We start from the raw sequence: 23,619 nt of genomic DNA on the forward strand, positions 1-23,619 counted from the left end.
TCGATTCCTCGTCGCATCCCAAGCCAACGGTTAATGGCGGGGGGGGGGGGTTCAGGGGGGGGATTGTTAAAGGGGTTGTTGAGGGTGGGGGGGTTGAGGGGGGGGTTGTTGTGGGGGGGGGGTTGTTGTGGGGGGGGGGGTGTTGTGGGGGGGGGGTTGTTGTGGGGGGGGGTTGTTGAGGGAGGGGGGGTTGAGGGGGGGGTTGTTGTGGGGGGGGGGGGTTGTTGTGGGGGGGGGGGTTGTTGTGGGGGGGGGGGTTGTTGTGGGGGGGGGGTTGTTGAGGGAGGGGGGGTTGAGGGGGGGGTTGTTGTGGGGGGGGGGTGTTGTGGGGGGGGGGGTTGTTGTGGGGGGGGGGTTGTTGAGGGTGGGGGGGTTGAGGGGGGGGTTGTTGTGGGGGGGGGGTTGTTGTGGGGGGGGGGGGGTTGTTGTGGGGGGGGGGGTTGTTGAGGGGGGGGGCTTGTTGAGGGAGGGGGGGGCTTGTTGAGGGGGGGGGGGTTGTTGATGGGGGGGGGGTTGAGGAGGGGGTTGAGGGGGGGTTGAGGGGGGGGGGTTGTTGTGGGGGGGGTTGTGGGGGGGGGTTGTTGGGGGGGGGGTTGTTGAGGGGGGGTTGTTGAGGGGGGGGGCTTGTTGAGGGGGGGGCTTGTTGAGGGGGGGGTTGTTGAGGGGGGGGGTTGTTGAGGGGGGGGGGTTGTTGAGGGGAGGGGGGGCTTGTTGAGGGGGGGCTTGTTGAGGGGGGGGTTGTTGAGGGGGGGGGGTTGTTGAGGGGAGGGGGGGGCTTGTTGAGGGGGGGCTTGTTGAGGGGGGGGGGTTGTTGAGGGGGGGGGGTTGTTGAGGGGAGGGGGGGGCTTGTTGAGGGGGGTGGTTGTTGAGGGGGGGGGAGCGTTGAGGGAGGAGGGGAGGATTGCGGGAGGGGTGTTGAGAGAGGGGAGGGGGGTAAGAGAATCTGGAATCGATCCGGCAGCGGAATCGATCGCCGTGAAGGAGTCGCCGGGCGGAAGCCGCCGAGAGAGAGGGCGCGAGTGGAGAGGCCGCGGGCGACGATGGGCGACTTGGTGAGGAGGCGGTCGCGCCGAGGGGGGCGAGGGGCGACAGGGGACGGCGGCGGAGGGAGCCGCGGCGGTGGTTGACGTTGGCGGTGATGGTGGTGGTGGTTGTTGTGGTTGTTGTGGTCCTTGTTGTCGTCGGCTACGTGGGCCCGAGGCAGCGATGATCTGGCAAAATTTGGCCACTCGGCGGACGCAGTCGTCTCCTCCTACTCCTGGCGTCCACCTCGCGTCCACCGACGTGTGGCCCAACACCTGTTGTGTCTCCTCCTACTCGTCGTCTGTCCACGACCTCCCCGTGTCCTCCTCTCACTCCCCGCGGCGTCCGCGGTGTTTTCCCCGTGACCCCCCCCCTCCTCCTCGTCCACCACCACCAAGTCCTCCTCCCGTGTTGTCCACCTTGTTGCCACTTGTGTCAGGGGAGTCGTAAGTTTTGTCTCGCCTGATGAGTAAGACGCATGGTCTTATTTGACGCTTACATTTGGCCTCTTACATGAGGCCATCGGTCTATTCCAGGCATCGGCAGCACCCAGGTTAACCAACTCCAGTTTCCGTGACAAGTGCTGTCTGCTTGGTACAGCTGCAACTATGTACAGATCATTTCGGAAGATAAATGATCTGTACATTGTTTATTCGGCTACGTTGTCAGCATTCTGCTGGCCAGATACACAGCTAATACCTTTGTATAATGACATACATTTCTGAGATGTCATTATATGTTTCCTATTCAATTTACCTATTTGAATTATTGTATTAAATCATGATTGCGTGTCTTGATTCTATCACAAAGGCGCTATGTTTCACAGGCGGGTATAGTCTGCCCTGTGCTCATAGTAGAGGGGGAGGGGGGGGGTGGTCGCTGTTGCTGTTTATTTTGTTACAAGTTGGGTAGATGGTCACATTTGTAACCGCGACACCGGCACATATGCCCTACTTTGTCGATTGGAGCGGTGGTACAAAGTATTGGTTAAGTGCCCTATTGCTAAGCTATCAACCTGGTGTCTCGAGTTCGATTTCCGGCCACGGCAGCAGAAAGTTATGATGTGACCCCCCCACCACCTTCGCCAACCCCACACTGATGGACCTGGTGAAGTATGGCACGAAAATATTAAATCGCGTGACCCAACTTGGCGTGTATTCGGTATGGCTGGAAATTATTTTACAATGTACTGTGTAACAAAAACCATGCATACAACTCTTTGAGCACAATGTCTGAGCAGCTGTAAAGGTTATTTCGATTTGCCACAGAGGGGAAATTTGCCGTTCATCTTCACAATCCTACGTGGGTTTTTTTGTAAAATGGCATATATCGTGCTTTTTTTTAAATATATAAACGATACAGTATGTGCTTTCATAGTGACAATCCATTCAGAATTAATGGTTGCTGATGCTTGTCTTGTAACCCTCGACATCAAAAAAACAGGCAGTAACGCAGATGTGCATCATGAATGATAAAGTTCGTAATTCATCATGAATATGTTAAGCTTGTGGACAATAGTGTTGTACTTGAGCCTCTGTGCGGTTAGTTTTTCCATTGCATGCAATCAGTGTCTCTGATTGCTGGGCATGCCAACTTCCTTTATGCCCGGTGACATGAGAAACCCAGTTCTGTACTTCTATGTTGTTGAGGGAGCATGCTCTTGTTAAAAAAAAACGGAATTATTTATTACTTCCTTATGCATAGACAATTATTAAAGTAAGAATGCACAGCACATACGTTAGGTCTCATTCGACTGTAAATAATGTATGTGTGGGTGGTGGGTATAAGGTAGTATTGTGGTGTAAACTTACATGCAGCTTAACCTAAGCTGTGCTGAAATTTAATAAGCCGTTGACAATGCAGACCTGCAGGCGGGCAACACGAGGAGATGTGTACGAGGGATATGAAACTGCTTCATATTTGATTGATTCTGAAGCTCTCAGATTTGGTGCTATATTTTCTTTGTCAATAAGTGGAATTAATATAGGGCAACAGTTTACATGCGAATTGATGTTTATCAAAGTGCTGCACATTACAACTTTCTTGTTTAGATCCACACCCTAAAGCCATGCTTATTTTTGAACACCACATTCTATTTATACCAGTCTTACCATGAGGTACATGTTCAGTAAATGCTTAACCTTGTAACGTTGTTAGATGGCATGAAACAACTTCTGTACATCTTTAAAAGGACTTGTATTTTTGTAACTTTTTTTTAGATCATTCGTGTCCAGTCTCCAGATGGAACAAGGCGCGTTCCGGTAACTCGAAGGGAGACGGCTGCAGATTTTCTAAAAAAGGTAAAACATGATTATAAATCAATTCTTCATGCATGCGTTGCATTGAGTGGTCTGGAAATGTGAATGTAGCTAGCCATATTTTGCATGGGCTCTTGTGGTATTGTAATAGGTGTTTTAAACGTTCCATATAAAATTTAAAACAGTACGGTAAGGCATTGTTCCCTTAAATGTCCGTGTATAAAGGGTCATTAACTCTGAGTGTACGCCACATCTGCATGGATGGTGCTAGAATCTTTACAGTTTTCGACAGCCTGCCAAATCACTTAAAGCCTGCGAATATAAAATATACATACTGAAATATTATCCCTGGTATATCTGAATGCACTTAGGTTTGGTACAATTAAGGTTTGTGGAACGGCTTTGGTTGCTCAAAAGTATATAAAGTTCCATATATTTTAAGTAGAATTGTGTGCTGTATACTTCATTTAATTCATAATGATGAAGGGAATGCATGTGTGGTCATTGTTGTGAATATTTTGCATGGTAGAATGTAATCCCATTGTTTTATTAAGATGTATTGCAACTGTGTCAGTATTATGATTAGTGAAACCTAAGTGGGTTTTTTATTTATCTTAGTATGGTACCACATTTGCATTTTTTCAATCACGTTAAAAAACACAAACCTAAAGCATTAAACATTCCCACATAACCATTCTGAGAACATAGAATACATATATTACAAGTTATGTCACAACCATCTCAAAATGCACAGCATGTACATCCAAAATTACACAGTACACTCAGTCCACATAGGTAGATAAAATGTGTTGTACATGATCTGGGATGAAAGGGAGACCTGGGAACAATACACAGTGGTACGCAAAGGCGGATGTCCACAGTGAACAATATCCTCATGGGGGTGCACAATAACGCATGCTTCTTGGATTGCGTCACCATGTAATGTAGGCATTTCACACGGATAAGTAAGGTAATGTTTTACTTAGCTTGCCATGTAGCATCACTTATACATTCTCAGATTGAACCAGTTGTAGGGCAGTAAATGAAACTTTATTATCTTCATGTCATGGTGGTCATCATTATTACTTAACTAGGCATTCTAGAAGTTTGCCCCCAAACATTTGAGGACCATGTATGGCTCGGATGTCTCTTTGCGTGGGAATTAGAAAATAAGTCTTCGCAATGCCAGAACCACCAGCCCAACGTGCCTGAATGAGGCTACTGTCGATCTATAGTTATTTCTTTAATGATAGCTTCCACTATTGAAGGTCACAAACTGCATGATTAGGCAATTCTGAGGTAATTTGTACAAATACTATACTGATCACCAAGTGCCAGCGTATTCCTTTTGTGCTGTACTGGAGTGAGGTAATATTGTATTCATATGTGGTGGCTGTGAAATATGTGTGTAGTTTTCACTTGCCAAGGTCTCTATTTAATATTAAGATGTCATCCAATCAGTTTAATAATACAGTAATTTGGGCTTTAACAGTATTTCCACAGTTGCCTGAAATTAAATATATTTTGTATGTTCTCTGCAGGTGTCATCAGAGTTTGGATTCTCTGAAAATGGATTTGTCATATGCAAGAACCGAGACAAGAGCGGCGAGATCAACCGGAAGTCCCGACAGTCTCTAATTGCACTGAATATTAAGTAAGCGGAATGTCCTTCTTGTTGCGGTCTTCAGCTCTGATTCATATCATAGCAGGTCGTATCTAGTTTTTTTAATGTATTTTTTAGGCACATTGGCATGTTTATTTCCATTATCAAATGTAGTTTTCAGGAAGCAGTTCAACCTGCTCTCACCTCTTTATTCTTGAATTCATCAATTGTCACAGGTATACATATTCTGTGTCCCTCCCAACAATTGCTTTTGTTTATGAAAAATGTGAAAACATGTAAAATAAAACAATGCAAAGAAACTAAGAGAAATACGTTCCGGGACTTGCACTGAGAAAGAGAACTAACATGTTATAAGATCTGATGGCCAATTGAAAAGCTGTTGATGGAATGGCAGTTAAAGCAGAGAACACACCTAAGAGGTGAATCAACTTGATGGAGTGATGAAATCAATTCACATGCATAAGTAAGATGGATTGTGACATAGCAAGACCACATGCGATTATAGTGTATTGAGGCCTTCATCCATCAGTGGATAGATCATGGCTGGTGATGTTGGTTATAACAACATAGCTTTACTTTGTTCAGAAATTATTTGAAATACATCTAATACATAACCCTTTAAATAGTCTTAGAGTTAAATACGTATAATGTTGGCATAAATGTTCTATATCTCTTTGTGTTTTTGAATACTAGTACCTTCTTAGATGGGCGTAAGACTCCCTTTCCATTCTATAAATGTATTAACCTGTGATCATGGGTTATGTATTTCTCGGCTTTAAGGACCATTGCTATCTTTTTTCGTAGTTTAAAAGTTTTTTTTATATTCTGCCTGGAATAAAATTAAATGCCGTTAGTAAGTGTCGTTTTACTTGAGATTCTGTTGTGAGAAGTTAATTTAAAATAATAAATGAATGTACCGAAAGAGCAATGAAAATTATCTGCCTAATTACAGAAAGCTCTTGCAAGGAATGCAGTTTAATTCTAGACTCAATCACATAGTAATAACTGACAAATCTGCCACGGAAAGGGCTGTTTGAAATTAGGACATACGCTACTATGTCGATGCATATAAAGTCTTTAACATATTGGAGATTTTCAACCAAATGGCTAATAATATCCTGATGAATCCATCGAAAGGATTGAGGAATGCAGACTGCTGTGGTCTGGTCATGTCAAAAGCATTGGCAACACTCGTGGAAGGTGACGGGCAGAGGGTGACTGAGAAACAGATTAACTGATGGAGTGGAGGAGTAGGCATGATAACAGACAGGATTGACATGAAAACAATACTGACAGATGGTGCCGGCATACCCTGGATTACACCCAAGATGCGATCCTGAAAACCAGAATGTAAATAAAAAGTACTTAAATCGAAGGATTTCCGGTGGATTGTAATGTGGTACTATACCTAAACATAGGATGCTAAGTAACCCATTGCGCATCTATAAATTTAGTACACATTAAAGAGACTAGCCAGTCAGGGATGCTGACGCTTGGGCACTTGAGGATATTTGGCGCCTGAATGTTCACCGTGGAATGTATATAATTTGGGGCTTAATGGTTAAGTTTGTAAGTCTTCAGTACATTTTTACGAGGTACACAGTACGTAAAATGGAATTCGGTCTCAATAAGTTGAGTGTATTATTGCGAAAGTGCGTAAATCGGAAGGGCGTAAAAATCGGGGTATTACTGTATATAGTTAACTGCTGTCGGAAGTTTATGGGCCCTTCGACATCGGTGAAAAGGCTGGGCGGGAAAATAATGACTCATTGGAAATCTCCATTTGGCTGTCTTTTGTGCGAACAGGCATGGAGATATGCTTTACCTATTTCCGGACTCAGCCATGCCCTCCACGTCCGCCGAAGCCATGGACACAGGGGCAGCGGTGGGGTCGGTGCGTGGCTCTGTGTCGTTGCTGGCCCAAGCGGGCCCCAGCACAAGCACGACACTTGTAGCCAAGCGACAAGGTTTTCCCAATGCCCAGGCTTCAACGCAGGGCATCGTGGAGGAAGAGATTGACCAGTACCTGTCGAAGCAGGAGGGAAAGATCTATCGCAACCGCGACACTCAGCTGTGAGTCTGCATCCCTTACTGCTGCGAGTGGTGTTGTTGGTAATGCTGCACCATTACCTGCCTGATTGTTAGTTTTATTCATATGCTTGTTAATCAGTATAGCACTCTTGGCAGTTCAAAGCCCATCACGTCCACTGAGCTATGAAGTGAACATTACGGGCACCTTAGCTATCTCTGGCTAGCATAGGAAATGTTCTGCCAATTTGAATGACTAATTTGGAAATTTCCCTTCATGAAACTAAATTGTGTAATGCACTTTTATTGCCGCGTAAGAAATGCATGAGCAGACCTGGTCAGTTTTAGCATTGTCATCCTGTCGGCATGCAGTAATTGGAGTGCCATCTTAAATAATTTAGCTATTATCATTTATTTGTAGATCTGTTCATAAAGTGATATCTTTATGAATGCATCCAAATAATAGAGCTGTCATAAATTTAACGTCAATTTAGCTGTCTGAAATTTGTTCAAATGGGAAATGTCCTCTGATTGTCTTTAGAGCATTACTAAAAATAACAATGAATACAAACAGCTGAGTCAACCTTCTGTGTGACATGTGTTGATGCTATTCCTGGAAAATACTGCTGCGTACTGCGGCATGTATGACGTGTTTATTTCTGTGTTTGCGTCGAAAGTAGTTTTAAAAATTGCTTATAGCACTGACTTTCAAACTACAACAGCTAGTCCCAATATAGTCTCGTTTTCCTTGAGTGAGGGCTGCCTGCATTTGAATACTGTACGACATTTAGTTTTTGTATTGCGCATTGAAATCTGAGATGTTTTTGTTATGAAAAACTTTGCTGTTGCCACTTTGTTTTACATTGATTATTATAAAATACCTATTAGTAGAGGTTGCACTTTTAAGTACAGATTTTGGGATTCTTATCTTTGTGTTTCATTTCCTTCTCAGTTGCCGCCATGGACCGATGGGAAAGTGTGTGCACTGTGTGCCCTTGGAGGTAAAGCTTTTGACCTGCACGTGTCAGATTTACATGATTCAAATTAAATTCCACTATGTGGTTGAGGGATAGAACTTTGGCATGGGTGGTTAGTGCAATGTGCTATGAATCAAGTAACCTTAATTGATTTTGACAGGTAGGCTTTCGCGTGTTATATCTGAGCCAGTCCTACGATGCCTCTTAGCAGCATGGCAAATTATGGTAAAACAACCTCCTTGACCAACACGGCAGAACAAGACCTTCATTCAACAGTGGCTGTAAGTTAGTATTAGGGGATTAAGGGAAGATCATATTGTGTTTAAAAAACATCCCATTAGGTTTTCCGATTTGTCGAATTTGTTAAATTCACAAACAATCTAAAGGTCACCACTAAAGTTAAAACCAGTTTTGTTCCTTGTTATTAAATGTGGTGTGTATATTTTTCCTCTGTTAGCTAACTTTGTGCAGCAGTAGTTTATGTGCACTGCACCGTGAACAAAGTGATATATGAAACCAGTCCTGAGCTTCCTTTAAAACCGCACTGACCAGCATGGTTAGGTGTGGTAAAAAAAAATCCATGACCCTACATGGCAATTTGAGGCCATGTAGCAGTAGAATGACAATGTAAATTAGTATTTGTTTATTGACTTATTTGATTGGTTAAGTAGGATTACACTAATAAACTATATCTTCGACAAACAACTAGTTTTATTTTTGAAATGATTGAGCCCACTCACACTTGACTTTTAAAAAATTGTCTCATTCACTTGTTCAAGTTTACAGGAGTTGTTTGCAAAAATGTCAGCCAATATATTTATTTGTATGTCCTCAGGGGTGGTATACACAGGCATCTAACCCTTCACCTGTCAGTCCAGTTATACAACCACTTACCATCTGTGGTTGTTAGACATTGTCAACATTCTTAAATATGCTGTGTCGTGCCTTCCTAATTTGTATTTATACCCATTTAGAATGTTGCTGTCCTTTCCAATACAGAAGGAATCATATATTTACATTTGCTATGTTGATTGTGCGTAGCGGGTATTAAAATAATATGAGGTTAATTGAAAGTTAAGTTCACAACTGTAATGTGCACGTACCTGGAGTGTGCCAACATATCCTAAAAGCATCAACTGTTCTTCAGAGCAGTTTTAGACTAAAATGTACCATTGTCACCCGACATACTTGTTAAACGAAACTATATACACATATAGTCATAAGTGCATATTTGAAATGGTTAAAGTGGTTTTTGTAATTACGTTTCCCACAGGTGTTATCTGGGGTGGAACAATGGCATCATTGGTTAGGGGGTATCAATTATGAAGTAGGTGACCTGACCTAGATTCCAAGCCATGACTATCATCGGTGGCGAGTGATATTGGAACCAGTCCTGTTTCACCCCTTCACCAACCCTAAATGATGAGCGTAGTGAAGTATGGTCATACAACCCCATGACCGACACGGCGTGGTTGAGGCCTTCATCTCGAAGTGGATTGACAAAAGGTCAAATGGCCTGATAATACACATTTTGAGATATGATCTGGTGTATAAAGACCCTGTACAGGGGGTTAGGTGGACCATTACACTCAGTGTTGAGTGCTGCATTATTGGATAACATAGATTGATCACTGGCGCTCACAGTTTCCCTTGCTGTCTCCCCCTCACAGCCATTTGATGAAGACTACTTGAACCACCTGGATCCCCCAGTCAAGCACATGCCCTTCCATGCTTACATTCGCAAGCTGACGGGTGGTGCCGACAAGTGAGTGTTAAAGGCAGAGACATGAACCGATTCCTGGTACACCTCGACCACTCCAGTTTGCTTTTGCATTTCAAATTTTCAGTTGAGACATTATGCTTGTGTCCTGTTTCAACGAGTAATTTCAATGTTCTGCATTAACAAAGTGTGTTCAAACAGAGCAAGCTTGTTTTGCTTATCTAAAATGGAGTATGTGTCTCTTTTAAGAGAGTCCTTAATTGAGCTGTTGCATGTGGAAAGAAATCCAAGCACAGGTAGTTGTTGAAACACTAAAGGTCTGAACCCACCTTCTTTATAGCCATCTCCCCGTCACCCCACAGCACAGCAGATTTGGAATGTTTGTACCTACGTGATAGGCCAATACTTCCCTGCAAGTTCTGGATTACAGGCATGAACTACCATGCCATAAATGTTTTGCCTTTGTCGAACAATTGCTTATTCTGCTTGTTCCAGCCAGTGCACGCATGTTTGTTGTGTTGTTCTGTCATCATGCAAATTCCACAGCTGGTGCACTGTTTACGACATTGACCTTTTCTTTTGTGCCACTCGTGCCAGGGGGAAGTTTGTTGCACTGGAGAACATCAGCTGCAAGATCAAGTCTGGGTGTGAGGGCCACCCGCCATGGCCTGATGGTATCTGCACGAAGTGCCAGCCGAGTGCGATCACCCTCAACAGACAGGTACTAGGGTAGTTGTTTAAAATGATCTGCGCAAGAGCTTGCAATGCTTGAACTGGGTGGATGTCATACTTTTTCAGAAGTTACCCGAGTATAACCCATTGAGCAATGAAGCTCTTTTTGTCAAAGGCAACTCGGCAGACAACGTTAGCAGCAACGCATCCATCTTAAAGATGTGTATGTTTTTTTATCTTTTGATATCTTTAGCGAATTATCTTGTGCATGTACATCGTGTGTAGAAATACCGCCATGTGGACAACATCATGTTTGAGAATAACACGATTGCCGACTGCTTCCTCAACTGCTGGCGGAATACGGGGCAGCAGCGCGTGGGTTTCCTGTACGGCCGCTACGTGGAGCACAAAGATATCCCCCTGGCCATACGGGCAGAAGTTCGCCGCCATATATGAGCCTCCGCAGGTGAGGACTCACTACTCTACCAAGTGTTTGGATGGGGTATTACGTCAAAAGTTTGCCTTTAGGAATTTCGGTTAAACAATAAAGTATTCGGTCACAATTAAGCAAGCAATCACTGGAATTTGTAATGCCGGGAGGCCTGTGGCAATCTCATTGGCCTCCCCTACTCACCAGGAACCCCTATATATAGGACCTGGTATTTGGTGTCAACCACACATTCACACCACGTGTCCAAAATGTAGGTGGCAAACCTTCATGATACACAAGGAATATGAGGCAAGAAATACGTAATGCAGTAATTATGAATGTGTTCATCAGTGAAATGAATTGTGTGTTAAGTAGTCATTCGCTTGTTCTGAACCAGCAGCCATTCGAATAGATATTTTTTTGTTCTTAGCAGTATTCTACTGATTCACAGTATCTATGTAGAGAAGAAAATTACCTTAAAACATTAGGGATTTTTTTAAAAAATGAAATGTATGTTTGCAGTGAATATGTGTAGAAAATATATATCATGTTGTCTTGCCCACCACTGATTGTTTGGTTTTTTATACCTATTCAACCTCCATTAAGCACAGAAGGGCTCGGAGAACAGCTTGGAACTGTTACCTGACCCACGTGCCGATGTGGTCGATGAGATTGCAGGAAAGCTGGGTCTGAGAAAGGTAAGTGCCGCATCATTATAACCACCACCAACACTGGCTACATTAACATTGTAGCACCCATGCCAGATAATGTGGATGAAGGGACAGACAAGGCTTGTCACACACATGCTTTGTTATCTGTCCAACTAAAGGATACATGTGAAAATAAAAATGTGTAAAGTTATTGTTTGTGCAATAGACTTGGAAGAATCCAATTATTTTGGTTGTGAGCGAGACTGAATAAATGCTCATCAATACGTCTATAACTCCTGCTTGTACATTTTGCAGGTCGGTTGGATTTTTACTGACTTGCTACCAGAAGACACAAGAAAAGGCACTGTAAAATATATTCGGCACAAGGTAATTTTCCTTCATTTGGATGCCTCGCTTTGCCACTTGTTTAGTTACATTCTCTCGCAAGCCCATTACCAAAACCGGTTGGTGGGTGTGTGATACCTGTTCGGTGCCTTTATTGCCTGAGTGGGTCATAATCCATGTACCTGGGCTGGAGTGATTGGAAAGCATGGGCCAAATCAACTCAATAATAATAGGAGGCTGCTAGACTTCTATGCAGCCCATTGGCTTGTAATTGCCAATGCGCTGTTCTGGCATAGGCGAATCCATACAGCGTCATTGATGCATGCTGGGTCCAAGCACGAACATCTGCTAGACTATATACTGACGGGCCACCGGATGCGGGCCCATGTCCTTGACATCAGCTTGTCGTCTGTAAAATGTACCTACCAATCTTCCACTGCGGATGTGTGTGTCCACCTAGAAACCCATTCAAATCTGCACTGACTTAATCTCAGCGAGATGATGATTAATGATTTCTGTGAGATCTTGGGGGAGGGGAAATCCCTCATCCCAAAAAACATAATAGGGCAAGGTAGGGATGACCCTGCTGGGGCTGCGATGCCTCAAATATTAATCACCCCCTGTGAGTGGCTGGCAGCGTTGCCATCTGTTCAGGATGTATGGAAGGTGATCCAGGGTCTGAGACCAGGAAAAATGCAGGGCAAAAATAATCTCCCAAGCGAACTGCTGAAAGAGGGTGGTGTTTGTTTTAAGACTGTCCTATATGACATCTCTAGCTTTACTACCCGGCTTCGCCCGGGACTTGGATTCTTGTCTTGGATTTATACACGGCACGGCCTACACGGAGGGTTGGGGGGGGGATGCGTGACGTCAGCAGGCACACATTGCGTAACGCTGCCACATACAAAAGTCTATTTTTATACTTTTTGCATTGTGTACAGTCTGGAAACTACCTACATGCCAAATTTCAAGTTTGTTGCGTGTCGGGAAGTATGCTAAACATTTTCACAAATTTCCCTTTTATATATATGGAAGAAGATTACAACAGTCTGGACCACAGGACGAGTTCCACACAATTTGAAGAATGCCCTGGTGGTTCCTTCTTTAAGAAGGGGGAATGCACAGACTAACAACTATAGGGGTATCTCCCTCCTCAGTGCGATGGGAAAGGTCTTGACCAGGATTGCTCAAAATCACCTTGGCAGGTACACTGAGAAGAGGCTTGCGGAGCGCCAATATGTTTTCAGGCCAGGGCAGTCCTGAACAGATGTCATATCCTCTGTTTGCTACAGCAGAGGTATAGGGAATTCCAACAGCATCTACATCTCTGCTTTATTGACCTAGTCTATGTATGTATGTTGAACTTCTTTCACACCATACGTAGCCAACCGTGCTAATCGGAGGTACGGAGGAAGGACAACAAACGCATATGATGCCATCAATAGGCCAGGGCTCTGGGTTGTTCTTTGTGCTTTTGGAGTCCCTAACTCTCTGCTCATGCTCATTCAGGACCTTCATGATGGTTGGCAGGTCCCGGTAAAGCTATGTGAGTGGGAGTCAGAACAATTCCCTGTTCACCTTGGGGTGCGACAGGGATTTACCCTGGCTCCTACATTATTTAACATATTTTTTCAACCACGTAGTTTGAGAAGCCTTCCATGGCTGTACCGGAGGAATTTCCATCTGGTACACATACAATTGGAGGCAAATAAATGCCGGAGTGCAGTCGAGGGATGGTTCCCGATTGGTAAATAATAATTATTATAATCTGATGATTGCTGCTGACTCGGTGAACGAGTTGAAGGTGCTGCTGCTGAACCTGGAATGTGCTACTAAGAGGTGGGGCCTTATCATCAGCCCCACCAAAACTAAGCACCTGCCTGGGTATTTTGTGTCATTCAACACTCCACCTCAATTCCCCATTGGTGATGGATCAGTTGTGGAGAGATGGGAGAGGTTTCCAAATCTGGGCAGTGTGCTTATGACCACCTCTGGTTTTGACAGCAGAGGTCTCGCTCAGAATCAGTCGAACGGGGGATTATCTTTTCATCGGCTGCATAACGCTGTGTGGAAGCGACCTGGTCTGTCGCTCTACACAAAGCTTTGGGTCTTCTCGGCGACCGTCATGTCCTCTCCACTATACTTGCAAAACGTGGATCCCCCCTAATGGAACCTATCTGCCGGTTAGAAACATTCAGGTTGGCCTGCCTACAATCCATCCTGGGTTTAACCAGACTGAAATGTGTGAGGAGCTCACTAATCCTTGAAATATCTGAACACAGTCCCATTGGTGAGTGCCTCTGGTCGGCAATGCTGCGGTGGATTTGTCATGTAGCTTGCATGCCGAGCCACTGCATAACCAAACAGCTTTTGTTTGGCCGGATAGAATGGGGCTAAACGGGCATGGCACAGGCTAGAGAAGAGATTAACTGATTTGGTACATGAGGATATGGAGCTGAATGGATTTGCTGATGACTAGAACCAGTAGTATCAAGATTGGCCTCTGTGGAAGAGGCTCGTGAAGGACACTACTGGGCAGTTGGAGGCAGTCGTTCTCCAACAGCATATGGCAGAGGAGTGATGCTGGCAACAACGAGCTGAGCGCCGGACAGCTAAAACACAGCAAGTTACGTGGCCGCAAAGTGCACATAGCCTGGCACAAACGCCGTGGTGATGTCACCTCCATTTAGTGGCGAATGATGGTTGTTGTTGATCTGTTTACCAATTGCATTGCACTTCAAAGGGGATAATCATTTTCATGCATGTTTTCTCTTACCACAAATATCATTACAGAAAGTATTGAAAAACTAAGGGAACTTGTTGCTGTTGTTGTTGTGTGCATTGGGAACAGGACTCTCATTTTATGAGCGCAGAAGAGTGCATCATGGCTGGAGAATTTCAGAACGCAAATCCCAACCCCTGCCGACTCTCACCGGACGGACACTTTGGCTCCAAGTTTGTGACAGTCGTAGCCACTGGTACCTGATTTATTATTTTTTCCCCAATTTTAAGATTGATTAATTTAATAGCTATGATATTTTGCATCAGTGTATTGGGTGAATTTAAAGCAATACTGTTCAAACCAGACATGTTTTATGGACTTCTGTCGGGTAAGTCACAAAGTCTCCGATTTGTGTATGATGTCAACAGGTTTATTGTGTTTTTCCAAAATTGTATTTCAGAATGAACGCTTTCCCATTCCGTTGACATACATGTACATCATCACTTTTTCATCTGAATCTTTTCCGATGACATGTGTACGTAAAGTTTTTTTGTTTTGTGTGCTCATGAGACGCAGTATCTATTTGGATCTTTTTTAAAGCATTACAAAGATGGTTACCGCATCACGCGCTTTCAGATGCTCTTCTGTAGCCGTCTTGAACACTTCATTACAATATTAAGAAGCCACTGGAGCTATGCACTTGTAAATCTAGATTGAAAACTAGTTTCTTTAGAATTGCTTTTTTGTGTTTAGTTTGTTGTCCTTCCCCGCACCTCCGATTTGCACAGTTGGCTACGTACCGTGCGAAAAAAGTTAAACAGACGTACAACCTGAAACTGACCTGAGAACCTGGCTTAATTAGAAATCCAGATTTGAACCGCAAATCAATCCCCCAGCGGTGCTTGCTCGGTGTTCATATGACTGGGTTTCTTTTGAACAGGGGGCCCAGACAATCAGGTGCACTTTGAAGGCTACCAGGTAACAAACCAGTGCATGGCGTTGGTGCGAGACGACTGCCTCCTGCCCACGCGCGACGCTGCCGAGCTTGGCTTCGTCAAGGAGTCGTCCAGTGAGCAATACGTCCCGGACGTGTTTTACAAGGTCGGTTATGCACGCCAGTCTCCCTGCAGCTTTATTCCCACGCTGCGAGGTGTTTTAATGATAAAGTTCTGATGGTACAGTGGCAGTTTTTTGGAAGGTCAAGTGATATGGACATCTCCTTGTTTATGTTCTGTTACTTGTTCAGCACCCTCACCAGCATAGTGAAATATTATGAAATGTTCCTCATGGCCCGCAAGGTGTGGGGAATCCTTTATCCAGCAGTGGTTTGACAAAAACGGGCTGTACATGTGCCGTATTTGTTTCGCAGATTGGTGAAGATAACCTACACAAGTAACAGAACAAACCGACTTGCATTATGAAGCATGGTCAAATAACTCACGAACTGCCTCTATTTTAAAATGCCTGCCGATGAATATAATTGACAATCGATGTATTATGAATCTTTTCAGCTGTACGAGAAACACATTTTTTACATTTTACAGTGAGCATACATATTTATTGTACAAAGTAATGTTACCTTAATGTTGCTCAGCTTGAAGTGTATGGAAAAAAAAGTTGTGCCCACTTTTTTTCACTTGCGATCAGGACATAGACAAATTTGGCAATGAAATCACGCAGCTGGCTCGGCCACTTCCCTTGGAATACCTGATCATCGACGTAAGTGTTCACTGCCGTTGCTTTGTGCCGATATAGAGCGCACACCAACACTAATTAATGAGGGATCAATACGAAGAGACCTCAAAAATGTATTATGAGAGCAAAGATGAATTTGCATAGACAAGAAATGGGTTAGGATTGTGGCTGCATATAAATCACCTGGAATGTACCCGATTTCGTCAGATCTCGGGAGCTTAGCATGGTTCAGCTTGGATAGTGCTTGGAGGGGTGTAGGGTTGTGAGCTGCAGAATGTAGTACAGCTAAATCCATTGTTGTACTGTACTTATATTCTCCCACTTTGATGCATCTCGCCTTCACCAACCTATAATGAGCAGTGTAGAGCAGTCTGGTCAAATAATCGGGTAGGCAGACCCTGATCCAGCAGTGAGTTAACTAAAAGTTAATTAATTTAAACTCCATTTAATTTTGCTTATTTAATGAGTGTGAGACTTTTATGATCAGTTAGAATGCACCCTTGACGTTTGTTCCCTCTTCACTGTTCAGATCCCCACAACGTTCCCGAGGGAGCCACAGTACACATTCAGCACAATTACAACACAGTTTCCGATCGAGAACCGGGAGATCACTGGCGAGACACAGGTAAAATCGCCGTGGCATTTACCGTGAAGAGTCTGGACACTGCACAGGCACCCCTCAAGTGCTGTTTTTATAATGCACTATACAATATATCTTCTAGAACATTTGGGCAAACTGCTTTTCATCATAAAATATTTATCTTGTACATGAGCCTTTTCTTATACCGCTAAGGGTTGAGCATTACATACATTCTACTTGTAACCATTTCTAAGATTGCATTGTTTTTTAATAGAATGCTTTTGCGATGTGTTTGTACGATATGAAAAATCTACCTTTGTGATTGCTTTAAAGCTAGCATATTGATGCCAATGAAGTATGTCAATATCAGATGATTGGATTTAGGCATTTAGGCAAAACAAAATATGCCTGCCTATGTGCATTTAATAACCTGATTGTGTCCACCACCATGTTTTGTTACAGGATTTCAGCAGCCTCGCAGATTACCTCGCACAGCCAGGCAGCAAGAGCCTTCTGGAGACACTGGCCAATTTCCATCTGCTCATCTTTCTTGCCACAAACGATGTCATGTCTCTCAGGGTGAGTCATGGAAACACATCGTGCAGGTGCAGCAAGGAGGAGCTAACAGCATTTAATCGAGGGGCAGTGGTTGTGGCTGCCTTCGTGTAGTTATTTTGGAATACTGGCAAACTACTACTCTGCTGGCATCGTGTCAATCAGCCAACACATTAGCAACTGTCCATATACGCTGCAGTGAATGTTCGGGTAGTAAGATGAATTCTATTAGACCAAAACTGCTGATGATTAAGTGCAAAAGATTAAATTATATCTATATTATGAGCAAATATGTGTTTTTTGTTATCAAACTTAAATAATTTTGGATGGGTTTGTGCATTTTTGGGTACATAATCAGCAGCACAGTGAATACGTTTGCATTTATTGTTTGGAAAACATTGAAATACCTTTTCAAAAAGTACCAACTTTTCTAATTGACAACACGACTTGTACATTGTAAGACAAATTTGACTTTGGTAAACTGTACCAGATGATTGACTGATGATGGAATTACATAAATAACAAGATGGTATTATGCAATGTTGAACCCAGCAAACTGAGTGATTCCCAGTGATATCTAACGTCAGCGGTGAGTGATATCTCAATCAATACTTCTTTTACATGCGAATATGGCCCTCAATAAAGTAGGCATCAGTGCACATTACAGCAGAACGGTACAGGGGGCATAGAACGGGAATGAAAAAAGAATCCTGTCAACGGTTGAGCAAAATAAATTGAAACCGCGTGGAAAATGAAGTGCAAACTTGTGCGACGAATAGCATAAGAAAGGAAAGTAGTGAATGAAATAAATAAGTAAATAGGGGGTTTTTCCCACTTAAAATTTAGAATTTATGGGAAGGCAAGTCTGAACAGATGTCTTGTACAGACTCCAAAATTGAAAGACACTTGGAGCGTTTCAGATGTCCGGGCGCAGGGTCTTCCAGATTTTTGGAGCTGCACTCGAAGTCTCGTCCCCTCAGCGTCAGGTGAAAAATCCTGGCCTGTGCAATTCTTGCCGATTCTGTGGAACGGAGTGTGTATATGTCCGAGCATTGGAGGGAGATGCGGTTTTGCAAGTAGATAGAGGCTAAGCCATGCATATCTACATTAGTACAGCAGTGAACTGTTATACAGTCAACCCTTTCTATCCACGAGGGTTACGTTCTTAAAAATGCTCGCGAACACTGAATTCGTGAACGCAGAAACCTTGTTCCAATGGGAAAAATAGGGTTATGTTCCAGGTACGAGTGAACATAGTGGTGAAATAGTAAATGTTTATTAACAGTGACTACAATAAATAATACGTTATAAAGAAGAAGACAATGATTTGATGACAAAAGATGGTGATAAATTCAGGAGGATGACTTATCCAGAGACGCAGTTATTTGATCATGCACGGTTGTCATTCGAGTACTCTGGGGAGTGCTAGCTACATTACTTTCCCTGATTGTATTGGCATTCTTTTTAATGGACCTCAGTCGACTCATTCATTCTAAAATGTATAAACGAGTCAACTGTAGCACATATAAAGTAAAAATACACAATAGCGAGTTCAGAGCGGGATTACTGCAAGACTTGAGGATTACGCGGGCAGAGGAGGGGGGGTGTGCCCAATCTTCGCAAACAGTTTCAAATGTAAAATGCTGTGCGCACCTCCCCGGTATCTGGTCTGGCACGATGTACACTTGCGAAGACTGGAGTCCAACGGATCGTGAATAATACATTAGTATACATTTATTAACTCGGAAATATGCAAAACTCACGAATCCAGAACTCGCACATAGCGAGGGTTTACCGTACTTATTTCCATAAACAACCGAAGCACTTAAGCTAGACAAATTTTGTAATTGTTGGTAATGAGATTTTGGCACATTTTTTCCAAAAAGACAGGTGAAAGGGAACATTTGTTGACATGTGAATTGTGTCTGATGTATTTGGGTGTGCAGGATCATATGGATCTGCTACTAGATGCTGTTAAAATGAATGATGAAACGCTGGCTCATCACTTTTCTGAATCGGAGCACTGGGCGACACTTGATCAGCTCTGCAGTAAGTATAAAACTAATTTGACTGTAAATAAGTACGAATATGAAGAATTTTAGGTCTTGTAAACATACTCTTTATTATGCTTGATTATGCCATAACTACCTACATCGATTCAAAGCATCCATGCATTCTGTACCATCAAACATGAAATCTAAAGCATTTTGAGAGTCAAAACATGAAGGTTCCCATAAAATGTGCCGTACCATTAAGCAGACTGATCTGTGTGGTGTAATTAATCCCATTGTTTAATTTTCGCTTTACAGTATAGGGGGCAAATGTTTTTTTCTTATGTACTAGGCTAATATAACAAGTGTTCACGCCTCAGTTTACTTACTCATCAGTCCAACGTGCCCCTGTGGATTCGTGGATGGTTGCTGATTGTGTGTGTCCCCCACGTGTGCGCACGCTGTGATTGTAGAGAACGTGATTGTGCAGCCGCGCGGTGGCGAGTTTGAATCCATGGGTGCTGCCGGAGGTTTCTCACAGTCCTCGTCAGCAGCAGTGTGGGCCTGCAAGCACTGCACATTCAACAACCCACCTGGCATGGCACAGTGTGAAGTGTGCAGCCTGCCCCGCTCTTGAGAGAGACTTTGCCAGGCACACGAATGCCATTGTAAAGGCCAACGCAGGCACAGGCTTGGCCGACAAAGAACCCACTTGCAACTGCTGTGGCTGCTGAAAGCATGCGTGTCCTTTCTGCATTCAATCTGCCACACACAGGATAGTCGTTGCTTTCACGAAGTTTTTCTTTTGACGTATGTTCCCTGGAACATCAAAGCTACAGGATGCAAAAAAAGACAAATCATCGTGTTGCCCGGTTTTCCTCCTAATTATGTTTTGACGGACATTCACAGCTGCAGCTCTTTAGTTTATCATATTTTTCCCAGACATTAGCAATTAAATGTCAACTGTATCAATTGAAAAAAAACAACAGCATTTTATAACAATTTCAAGCAAAGAATGTTACATGATTAGTGTTGGTATTAGTTACAGACAGCTATAATCGAATTTTAAATTATTTACTTTACACGTTTAAGGCTTATTTACCAGCAGCTGTTATTTTGCAAGTGAAAAATACCTATTATTGAAAGACTCATTAATTCAGCAGTATCTCGACAGGGTGAGGTCATAGTGCTGCTGTAACCTCAATGTCTGGCTGAAAAGCTGCCGTACATAAAGTGAAAATTGGTGTATAGTAAGAGATTTGGCAAAAACGACGGTAACATTGCAACTTTATCATTGAACAAAAATATCACTTTAATTTGTTACTTCAGTGTTACATTTTAAAGATGTGCATTTGTTTTATAGATTTCCTGTCAAACTAGTAATTCCTCCACCAGAAATAGTGGCAAGATGCGTGGGTTTGGTTGAAATATTTGATTTTTTTCGCTCTGTCATTCCAGTGGTTTATATGCGCTGGAGGGGCTATACTTCACAGCATTTGCACTTCCAGTAGTAGAGCTAGACCTGCGATGAAGTGCTGGGGATGCCTTGCTTATTGCGCCTAAGCCCATGTGACAATAGTAGTGAATAATTAACGAATACATCAGCGCTGTACATCGATACAAATTACACCAATACTACAGATCCACTTTTGTGGCAAGTTGAGGGGACCTTTTTGAAATTAATATCAACAATTCATTGTACGATTTCAAGAATATGTATATTTAATTTATGATAATGAAAAACTAGTTGATTTTTATTTTACATTTCGGTGTGTTATGCAGGAGACATTCTGTAAATGTAATTTTTGATGTTAAATTTGACATTTCTAAGTACCTTATCTCCTTGGCAATGTGGAAGTCACCGGTGTTTTGGATGTTAAAATGTCCATGTTTGTAGCAGTTTGTCAGTGCATTATCGCACCTCGGATTAGCATGGTTGGCTACGTACGTTGCGAAAGAAGGTTCAATCTCCATACATACACCGGCATGTGACAATGACTGGCATGCACCATCAAAGTGATGTCTCATAACCAGTTGAGTTTGTGATGCATAAGATCAAGCTTAAGACACCAGCTGCACGGTCCACCGAAGGAATTAGAACAAAATAAATCGACCCCATTGTTTTACAAATGAGAATTTCAATAAGAGACTTTGTAAGAACTAAGTTGACATCTAAATTTGACACCTTAAATATATTCATCGCTATGAATTCTCCATCCATTGTACTGCTTTATTTATGTATCCCTAAAGTGGTCTTTTGGGCGAATTCCGTAAGTGAATGCTTGTTTTTTTTCTGCTAAAGAGTGTCTAGCTCTGCTACTGTGCATTTCCTTCAGGTTGCTGAATAAAGAATCCTTTAAATGAGTGCATCTTTCTTTCCTGAAAATAATAAACACCGAGTGTAATGGTTGTAGGAATATGAATTCCATAAGGTGGAATTATAGGTTAACCTCTGGTGTCTCAGATGATGAATACTTCCTCTTTGGTTCTTTCGGTAAATTCACGTTGGTATAAAATTAAATAAATCACGACGTTTCGGGTGCAACACAAGCGTCCGTCATCAGGTGGGAAAGCATGGACTGCTGCTGATGCAGACTTTTAAAACATGGCCTGCTACTGATGCAAGCTGTTTTAAAACATGGCCTGCTGCTGATGCAGTGCTGTTGATGCAGACTGTTTTAAAACAGTTTGCATCAAGCAGCAGACCATGCTTTCCCACCTGATTGACGATTGTGTTGCGCCTGAAACGTGATTTATTTCCTTTTATACCTACGTGACTTTACCGAAAGAACCAAAGAGTATGGATTCCTGCAGTTACGAAAGCTTCAAATCAACATTGATGAATACTTGTAGGAAAAGTTAAATTGTTTGACAGCATTTTACGAAAATAACTCTCCGTGATTTTCTGCTAAAATGACCATTGAGACGGTGCTCCTTGACAGTCCTGGGTCAGTGTGGAAATTCCACATAGCTATGGTGTGGGCCAGTTTCCTGCTTAGACAACCACTGATGATTTACCCGAAAAGTGGTACGTATTTCATCGACCTCAAAAGGATGATGGGCTGAGTCAACCCCATCCAGGATTTGAGCTTGCAACTTTTTGATCAGCGAGCCACTTCCATCGCGGAGCTACCTAATGGACTGTTTTACAGTACAGTACAGTGCACTGTAATACAATGTTTCTCATCCATTCAGTAAATGGTATCAACGAGATCTCGATATTTTACAATGTTGAAAAGGAAGTTCTTTGTTGTGCAAATGTGTTCAGGTGTAACTGCAATACAAGCACTTTCCAGTGGGGACAACCCAGAGATTTATGTCCCCACTATGAGTGGCATTTGGTAGAAACCGTTTGACCTTTTTTTTAAACGAAGTGCTACTTTTTAAAGTGACATTAATGTCAATTTGATTTTTTTAAATCCAAGCTATTTTATTCATATTTTTAATTTATATGACTGGCATTTCATCATTAATTAAAGTGGATAGACCGGTATTTGAGAAAAAGCCTTGGCATCCGCAACTTATAAGTGTAACATTTTGTGCATTTGATTTGCCTGTTGTATTCACAGTACAATATTTATCATTATTTACAATAACTTGCCATTACTCTTGAACACTTTAGGTTTATGCATTTTGAACATTGCATCCTAAAGCGTACACATTTCACACGTCCTGATTTTTCATGTCTAAGCTATTAGAGCGCACATGCTATGCAAGTTGTAACCAATGTGACAATCTGTAGCCAGTATTGTCAGTATTGTATCCTACTAACTAATGTAGCCTTTACCGCTGTTAGAAGATAGGGTCGTATTCACAAATGGCTCAGAAAATCTCTTCGTAAATGTTTATATAATGATGAAGGCAGGTTTGTGCTCCACAGTATACATTGCTAAACCGATGTAGTGATTGAAACCTACTGCATGTTGGCTCCGTGTGTCGTTACGGGAGGCACAATGAGTATATTTATCTTTGTTTGAAAATGTTATAGTTTTCATCAGACGTATCACATTTATCTTTAAAACGAACGTCGTTCATTTGCCTTAATTTATTACAGCAGTGTTACCCGGATTACATTAAGCCCTTAAAACCAATATCCCATATTTTTGTGTTGTATTCTCATGTACGGTAGAAGGTTTGTAGGTTTTATATTGGAGATGCCGTAACAATGCGGCTTCCTGTATTGATAGTTGTGCAGTAAAGGCACTGAATAGGTCCAAAACTCAGTGCTGCCCGATTCACTGCGGTACCATTTCACATTAAACTACTACCGTTAAAGCGTTCAACACGACCTTATCATTAGCGTCGTTGTGGAGAAGATAAGTAACACAAATTATCAAGACAATTCACCT

At 42.7% G+C, this 23,619-nt stretch overlaps 1 protein-coding gene across 1 annotated transcript; it reads left to right on the plus strand.

Annotated features, from left to right (window-relative positions):
- The first annotated feature begins 919 nt into the window (after positions 1–919).
- On the plus strand, positions 920–21,634 carry NPLOC4 (NPL4 homolog, ubiquitin recognition factor). The gene is given in 18 exon segments (XM_061560220.1): positions 920–1,052; positions 3,243–3,323; positions 4,823–4,935; positions 6,712–6,978; positions 7,886–7,934; positions 9,581–9,675; positions 10,228–10,351; positions 10,588–10,743; positions 10,745–10,768; positions 11,344–11,430; positions 11,698–11,769; positions 14,579–14,705; positions 15,390–15,550; positions 16,097–16,168; positions 16,674–16,769; positions 17,187–17,303; positions 19,226–19,328; positions 19,744–21,634. Coding segments are annotated over 18 exon segments (1,920 nt in total). The 5' UTR covers positions 920–1,040; the 3' UTR covers positions 19,908–21,634.
- The last annotated feature ends 1,985 nt before the right edge of the window (positions 21,635–23,619 follow it).

The sequence above is a fragment of the Lethenteron reissneri genome, chromosome 26, assembly GCF_015708825.2.
Source record: "Lethenteron reissneri isolate LAM-NWPU_2019-01 chromosome 26, ASM1570882v1, whole genome shotgun sequence".
NCBI lineage: Eukaryota > Metazoa > Chordata > Hyperoartia > Petromyzontiformes > Petromyzontidae > Lethenteron > Lethenteron reissneri.